This window comes from Amblyomma maculatum, chromosome 1, assembly GCF_055883805.1.
Source record: "Amblyomma maculatum isolate TAMU_Amacu chromosome 1, ASM5588380v1, whole genome shotgun sequence".
Classification (NCBI taxonomy): Eukaryota; Metazoa; Arthropoda; class Arachnida; order Ixodida; family Ixodidae; genus Amblyomma; species Amblyomma maculatum.
This window is the reverse complement of record NC_139344.1, coordinates 441217557-441225659: the sequence shown is the minus strand read 5'-3', so window position 1 is coordinate 441225659 and position 8103 is coordinate 441217557. Positions and strand designations below refer to the sequence as shown.

Sequence of the window (8103 nt, the reverse complement as noted above, 5' to 3'; positions counted from 1 at the left end):
GGGAAGCATTCGCCATTATCTGGGCACTAAAGAAATTTGATCATTGGGTGTACGGGGCAGAAATTAACGTGGTGTCTGACCACAACCCCTTCTCCTATCTCACTACTAGTACGCCTCATGGGGCAAAACTCGCGCGATGGGCGCTGGCCTTACAGCGCTACAATGTGACGGTGACCCACAGGAAAGGGTCAAGCAATGGAAACGCCGACGCGTTAACCCGTGTCCCAAATGTGACTTGGGGCGTAGAGCAAGCACACGCTTGAGCCATGGCCTTTCGACGACGCGTGGATGTTCCCGCGTACCCGGTGCAATGTGTGATGTGAACGGTGGAGTGCGCGTGAACTTGACGTGAGGACATCCAATTGCACGCGCGCGGGACTTTCACGAACACTGTCCGCTCCACCGATGCGAATGTGTGATTTGTTCTGTGCTATACCCACCTTGTGTCGCGAGTTTCGTTTGGTGTTTCATTCACGTGCGAAGTGTCTTACATCTTTTGTTTTCTTCGCGGGTTGTTGCGGCCTTTGTTGTATTAGGCTGAAATGACCGGATTCCAAGCTCATTTACCCTCTTGGGAGGGGCGTGTAAGGCCGCAGTGAAACGCGACTCGCACGTGGAGTCGCGCTGGCGGTTGATCCCCCCCACGCGCCGAGGCCAAGGAGCGAGCGCTGTTGTTTTTTTTTTCTTTTTCTCCCCTTTTCTTGGGCGCGGGCTCGCGGGGTGCACGGGAGGCTGGTTTGTTTCGCCCTTTCGCCCCGAGGCGTCGCCAAGACGCGAACGCAGCCGGGATCAACAGTGGCACGCTTCTGCGAACCAGCTTACGGTCAGCAGAAGGCGACAATAGGCGCGACACTTGCCCCCCCCCCCGAAGTAGGCAATCAGCCCAGCGTTCTCCCGCTGTGCCCGGGACATTCCGTGCGACGGCGACTGTACACTGCTCGGGGACAGTGCCCCCCACCCCCTTTTCCTCGAACGGGACGGCTGAGCGACCTCGTCTCGTGATCCCCTGCGGCGTTTCTTTCACAAAGGCGCAGCTGCAAGGTCGCGTCGCAAACACGCTGAGGAGTGGAGGCAAAGACAGGCGCCGTGTGAGAGGGTTTGGGAACCGGCGAGTGGAAAGAGTGTGTGTTTTGAATGTTGTATTTTTATTGGAAGTAATTAAGGACCTGGGTCCGAGATTATTCCCAACCCAGGGGGGTTGTGGCATGTTTTTGAATAATTTGACTGGCTGCTTTATTTTCGGGGCGGATCACCGAAGGTGACCGCCCTCGGGCCTTTGTTGATGTTTGTCATCAAAAAGCGGTCCTCGGACCATGTTTGTCAGTCAAGTTTGAGGCTCCGTGCTTAGCACGTATATACAGCCCCTAGGCTTTAACCGAGATGCTCGGTAGAAAAGTAAGGGCTTGTAGTGACTTCTCTGTGTGAGAGTCTATTTTGTCTTAAGTTGCAGTTGTCTGTGTGACTTGTTACTGTAACTGTTTGCCAATGTAAATAGTATTTTTCATCTGTAAATATATATCTCCTCCTGACCATCATCAGATCATCGTCTACTGTTCTCGTCTTCTGCTTCTGTACCTGCCGAACAACGAACATAACATCACTTACATGAAATACAACTTGTTCGGTACACATCAATTTGAAAACATTGCTGAGCGCACCACATTGCCCACACCGTGTTTGTTCAGCCTAACAAAGTGATTTCGTTATTTCCTCAGTATATTCCTTCATTCACCGTACCTATACAAAACTGGAGCGAAGCTTTGTGTGCAATAACCAGTTACGCAGATGTCTATGGGCACCGCGGCGAGACCCTACGTTGCAGTGATATTTGTATTTTATTCCCAGCTCACAACTAAGAATACAGCAAGCATGGCACCTCACTATTCAGCTCTGACGATTTCCAGATCGCCCATTGCGGTAGTCATGGGACCGAGGGTCACCTCCACTTCTTTCAGGTCTGGAGAGACGGTAGTAAGTGTCGGGAGCGTCACCTCTTCGGTCTCCAGGTTATTGCTATAGTCGCTTCCGGAATCGCTTTCGGTGCTGCCTGAGACTGGAGGTGCATCAGTGGCACTGCCTAAATACTGTTTGTAGCAGTTCTGCATGGAAGTTGAGCGGGCGGGCGTAATGCAATAAACACAAAAAGTAGCAAAAAAACTGAAATTAAATTGGTCACAAGCCGCACAAGTTATAATGTCAAATTTTCCGGTAACTCAGCGCACGTCCACCCCCCCCCCCCCCATCGCCATACAAACCATACCTAAAATTGGCGATCTCTCATCTGGCCTGCCATATCACTGACAATATTTCAAATGCAGGTCGTGCGCAAGTTGTTCCCAGTAATTACGCTCTCTTTCTGAAAACCGCCTTGACCAAATGCTTCATTCCGTGGAAAACCGTACCACTGTAAAATGATGTCGTTTAAGGAAAGCCATGGACGAATTTAATAGCCCTCTGAAAATATGCTCATACACAAACCCTCAGCAACCTGGCCTCAGTGAACCTAGCTATCATAACAACACGGTTGAACAAAATGAAGCATCAAACCGCGTCAGCGGGAAAGTTCAAAGCAAACTCAAACCACTTTTTATTAGCCTTACTGAATTCTCCGCTAGAGTTAGGCTGCCGATTGGAGTCTTGGTCCGCCACATCTATTCCATAATCAAGTGCACGACATCTTTGATTGTAATGTACGTGACTGCGTATAACGTGATTCCGCGCTCGGTGAGGTGAAAAAAACGACCATTGATCTCCCCAAACGTCACTATCATTTATGTTAGCGGCCACCGCTATTACACAAAATAAGCTGCCCTCACAAGCAACCACCGATTATTACTGGCCAACAGAAACCACAACCATTCGCAACGCTCGTGAAATTTGACCGTTAGTAAGATTTTGATCTTATCCTCTTTCTTCATCAATCATCGTACTAAGACTTGTCGGCCGGACATTAAAAGCAATGAAAGAGGCCTACGAGTTACTGTCACGCATTTACTACGCAGCTGAAGTGTAAGTGAGGGTAAGATGACATTAAAGACGTTCTCAGTGGCCATCGCCGTGTGGATCGATGCAAGCCTGAGGGCGCGTGCCTGCGGGCATGAAGCTTCGTTGCTTGCATGAAGCTTGGGGCAATGTAACATTTCCTTAACTTCGATGCCATTCGTTCTTATCGTCCTCTAATCTATCTGTCCGATCTCGGCGAAAGATGTGTCATGTGTCAAGTGGCGAAATCGCGATCCTAAAATGTGTTAAAGATAGAACAAAATCATGTAACACTGCTAAACTACTTATGTTTAAATTTTCTTTGTCTCCACGTCGACGCTGGCATTCGCAACAAGCTTCGCCTTTTACATACAGAGGCTTAGTGAAGCTGTCCACAGTATCACGGGTAGCCGAAGCTGGCAAACTCTCTCCTCGTCGTTTCAGAGGCCACACCACTTTGTTTGCGATGTTTCATTCGTGTTAGTCTTGTGTGCACATTGTAACGTAACGTTACACAGAAGGCGCTCTGGCACTCTGGCACCGAAGAACACCAACAGTCAGTCAGGGCAGCACAAAAGCGGAGCACCGTTTCGCTTCGTCGTCTTCTCCGAATCGCCGTTCAAATCTTCGTCGCCTATGAATGGCATGTGTCATTGCCCCCCTTCTTGGCAGCATCGCCTCGATGCTGCAAATGCTGCTTGATGCGATGAGCTGACAGATATTATGCTAGGTTGGTATGGGATACCACAACACAAAACGGGGCGCCATCAGTCTCAAGAATAGTCAGCGGGGCGATCGTGGTAGGGTTTCATCCGGACGACGTGTACAACATCAGTGAACTTGCGTCGTCTGCGGCTTGAGGGATCTTGGTTCGCGGATTCAACTTCGTAAGTAACGTCGATGAGGCGGCGGAGGACACGGTATGGACCGAAGTACCAGCGCAGCAATTTTTCAGAGAGCCCACGATGACGAACGGGTGTCCAAATCCAGACAGTCTCCAGGCTCGTAGGCAGCGAAGCGCCGTCCCTTGTTGTAACGGTCAGCGTCTAGTTGCTGTTGTAGGTATACGCGCTGCCTTGCCAGCTGCCGCGCTTCTTCCGCACGCTGGGTAAAACAAGCGATGTCCAGGTCAAGCTCATCTTCGTCGTCGGTGTATACGGGCAGCATTGTATCCAGTGGAGTGGTCACTCGACGGCCGAAGCAAACTCGAAGGGTGTGAGCTGCGTCGTCTCTTGAAGTGCCGTATTATATGCGAACGTGGCATATGGGAGGATTTGATCCCAGGTCATATGCTTTATATCCACGTACATAGACAACATGTCGGCCAAAGTTCTGTTTAGCCATTCCACCAAGCCATTAGTTTGCGGGTGGTATGCCGCGGCCCGTCTATGGCTAGTGTGTGTAAGGTTCAGTACAGCCTTAGTCAGGCGGGCCGTAAAAGCTGCCCCGCGATCGGTAATGATAACAGCCGGAGCGCCATGACGCAATACGATGTCGTGGACAAAAAACTCTGCTACTTCGGTGGCAGTTCCATTGGTGAGCTACACGGTCTCAGCATATCGGGTCTAGTAGTCTGTCGCGACAACAATCTAACGCTTTCCATTATATGACTTCGGGAAAGGACCAAGAAGATCCATCCCCACTTGTTGGAAAGGAGTTTTCGGTGGAGCGATCGGCTGAAGAAATCCAGCTGGTTTCACGGGTGGAGTCTTTCGGCGTTGACAATCACGGCAGGTTTTATCGTAAGATCGTACTGAAGGTAATAATTTCGGCCAATAGTATTTCTCCCGAATTCTTGCAAGCGTATGACTAACTCCCAAGTGGCCGACGGACGGTTCGTCATGACAAGCGCTTAAGATGTCATGCCATCGGTGCGTAGGTACCACGAGTAGAAATGTCTCTTTTGATCTTTCAAAATTGCGCTTGTAGAGAACTCCACTTCGTAAAGCGTATGACTGCAAGCCACGACGAAAAACAAGCGGTACTCTACCACCGCGTCCTTCCAGATAATCGATGAGCGGCGCCAGCTCCGGGTCCTTGAGTTGAAGGTCAGCCATATGGGATTGGGTAATAGCCCCAATAAAGGGAAAATCGTCGGCGTTTTCCACTGCAGTGGAGTCCAATGGCGCGCGTGACAAGCAATCCGCATCTTGGTACTTATGTCGCGACTTATAGACAACAGTGACATCATACTCTTGAAGACGGAGGCTCCAACGAGCTAAGCGTCCAGACGGGTCTTCAAGGCTTGCCAGCCAGCACAGGGAATGATGGTCGCTTACAATACGGAAGGGTCGTCCATACAAATATGGTCGAAACTTGCTGATGGCCCAGATTACCACAAGGCACTCCTTCTCCGTTGTCGAATAGTTCGCCTCCGATCACGAGAGTGTTCAGCTCGCGTAGGCGATAACACGTTCACTCCGCCTTGTCACTGAATGAGTACCGCGCCGAGGCCAAAGTTGCTGGCATCAGTATGTACGTCGGTTGCGGCGTCTTCATTGAAATGGGCGAGTATTGGGGGTCTGTGTAGGCGGCTTCTAAGCTCCTGGAAGGTTTGTTCTTGATCGTCTCCCCACAGGAAGGGTGTGTCTTTTCTGGTTAGTGCTGTCAGAGGTTCAGCTATCTTAGAAAAATCTTGGACGAAGCGTCGGTAGTATGAACAAAGACCTAGAAATCGTCGAAGTGCCTTTTTGTCGGTGGGGCGTGGAAAATTTGACACTGCGGTAGTCTTCTCGGGATGAGGGAGAACGCCCTGTTCACGGACAACCTGGCCCAGAAAGCTTACTTTCTTGAAAGCAAAGTGACATTTCTCAGGCTTGATCGTTAGTTGCGCGCCTTTGAGTGCTTGAAGCACGATGCGCAACCGGTCCAAGTGTTGCTCGAAAGTAGGCGAGAAAATAACAACATCATCTAAGTACACCAAGCACGACTGCCACTTGAGACCTGATAAAACCGTGTCCATCATACGTTGGAACGTGGCCGGTGCAGAGCAAAGACCAAACGGAAGCACCTTAAACTCGTATAAGCCGCCGGTCGCCACAAATGCAGTCTTCTCTCGGTCTCTCTGATCCACCTCGATTTGCCAGTATCCGCTTTTGAGGTCTAATGAGGAGAAGTACCTGGCGTCGCGTAGTCGATCGAGGGCATCATCAATCCTGGGCAGCGGATAGACGTCCTTTTTAGTCACGTAATTTAATTTTCGGTAATCGACACAGAATGTCAAGGTGCCATCTTTCTTTTTGACAAGGACCACTGGCGACGCCCATGGGCTCGTCAAAGGCTGGATCACGTCGTCCGCAAGCATTTCATCCACTTGCGTTTTAATAGCGTCACGTTCCTTAGTAGAAACCCGGTACGGGCGCTGGCATACCGGTAACGTGGTCTCATCGGTGATGATGCGGTGCTTGGCGACAGGAGTACGACCGACCTTAGAGCCTGTGGCGAAGCAGTCTGCGAAATCGCTCAGAAGAGCCGATAGAAGATTCCTCTGATCGGGCCTCAAGTCGGGGTTAATTTTAACGGTTTGCAGAGCATGACAAGGAGCCGCCTCTTCTTTAGGGTTCGCACCGGCGATGCATAAATGAGGCAAGGCAGTAACATCGTGAAGGACGGCAACAGCCGTGTCCTTGGCGAGATGCCGCATCTCCTTAGCAAAATTTGTCAGGAGGACAGTAGCACAACTGTTCTGGAGTTGTACGAGTCCTCGAGCAACGGCTAATTCCTTCTCGAGTAGTAGCGCAAGGTGCCCATCCGCGATGCCCTCGTAATCGTGGAATAAGTCATGCTTTACAAGAACCAACACACTAGAACGTGCCGGAACCCTCACGTCATCGTCGACTATACGCAAAACGTTCAGACCCGGATCTTTGTTTTCAATGCGCGCCACGGCTCGTTTCGTCGAAAAGGATACACGCGCTTCTTTCAGGTCAATGACAGCGCCGTTGGTCTGCAGGAAGTCTAGACCAAGGATAAAGTCTTTCGAACACTCAGGAAGCACGATAAATTCTCCGACATACACAAAACTACGGATGCCGACCCGCGCTGTGCACTTGCCTGCAGGTTCAATCAAGTGACTTCCCGCCGTGCGAATTTTCGGGCCGGACCAATGTGTCAAAGCTTTCTTCAATTCTCGGGCGAGACCACGGCTCATTACTGAATAATCGGCCCCAGTGTCGAGTAACGCGGTGACATCCACTCCATCAATCGTTACACATAAATCGGAGGTAGTATGCCGGATGCTGTCGCTACTTGACACAAGCGAAATCTCGTCGGGTCGGCCTGGCGATGACGGAGGATCTTCACATTTCCCGACATCAGCGACCCTGCCTTTGAAGGCCGCTGGTATTAGTTTTCCCGGCTAGGGCTTGGAGAGGAGCGGCGTCGGGAAGAGTGGGGACTTGTCGAACGGTAGCTCGTCGGGGACGTAGACCGACGCTCTTGGTAACCGGACGTGACGGGATACTGTCGCGCTGCAAGGTCGCTTGCAATCTCAGTAGGCAGTTCGGTATTCCGAGGGTAGAGGTCCTCCGAGGCGGAACCCCGCATGTTGACGCGGCGGTACGGGCACGTCCGGTAAAGGTGAGTGGCTTCCCCGCAATGATAGCACAGGGGCCGACACTCCCGTGGCCGCCATACTTGACTTTTACGGGGTGGCTGGTAGATTGGCGGAGGGGAGTAGCGAGGCTGCATGCGGCTCCATGCGAGGTGCTCCATGCGGGGACCCTGCGGCTCCATTGCTGGAGCTGCGGCATTGATACTATGGTCCGGCAGGGGAGCCTTACTCAGGGCGGACGCGTAGGTGGGCCTCGCGTCAAACGTCTGGTGAGGAACGCGCTGCTGGGGAACGTCAGCAACTTGCTGAGCTGCCATACGCACCTCGTCCCGGACGACTTCAGCCAATGAAGGAAAAGATGCTGTGTTGCAAGGCATCCGGAGCGCTTACAGTTCCTCCCGCACGACAGAACGGATGAGATTGCGTAGTGAGTCCATGTCACTGCCGACATGTACAGGGGGTGCGTTGGACCTAATGATGTTCACGTCACGGTTGTACTGACGGGCTCGGTGTTGCAGCGTTGTCTCCATGGTCGCTGCCTCGCTGAGAAACTCCGCCACAGTGCGTTG

The 8103-nt window shown here is 51.6% G+C and overlaps 1 protein-coding gene across 1 annotated transcript in view; it reads right to left on the bottom strand.

The window, feature by feature from the left end:
• Positions 1-1732: 1732 nt before the first annotated feature.
• Positions 1733-8103, bottom strand: part of LOC146209570 (uncharacterized) — a 54488-nt gene continuing 48117 nt past the window's right edge. The window contains exon 14 of the mRNA XM_084580505.1: positions 1733-2099. Within this exon, the coding sequence (XP_084436631.1) occupies positions 1881-2099 (219 nt within the window). The 3' untranslated portion in view covers positions 1733-1880. The remainder of the gene's footprint in view (positions 2100-8103) is intronic.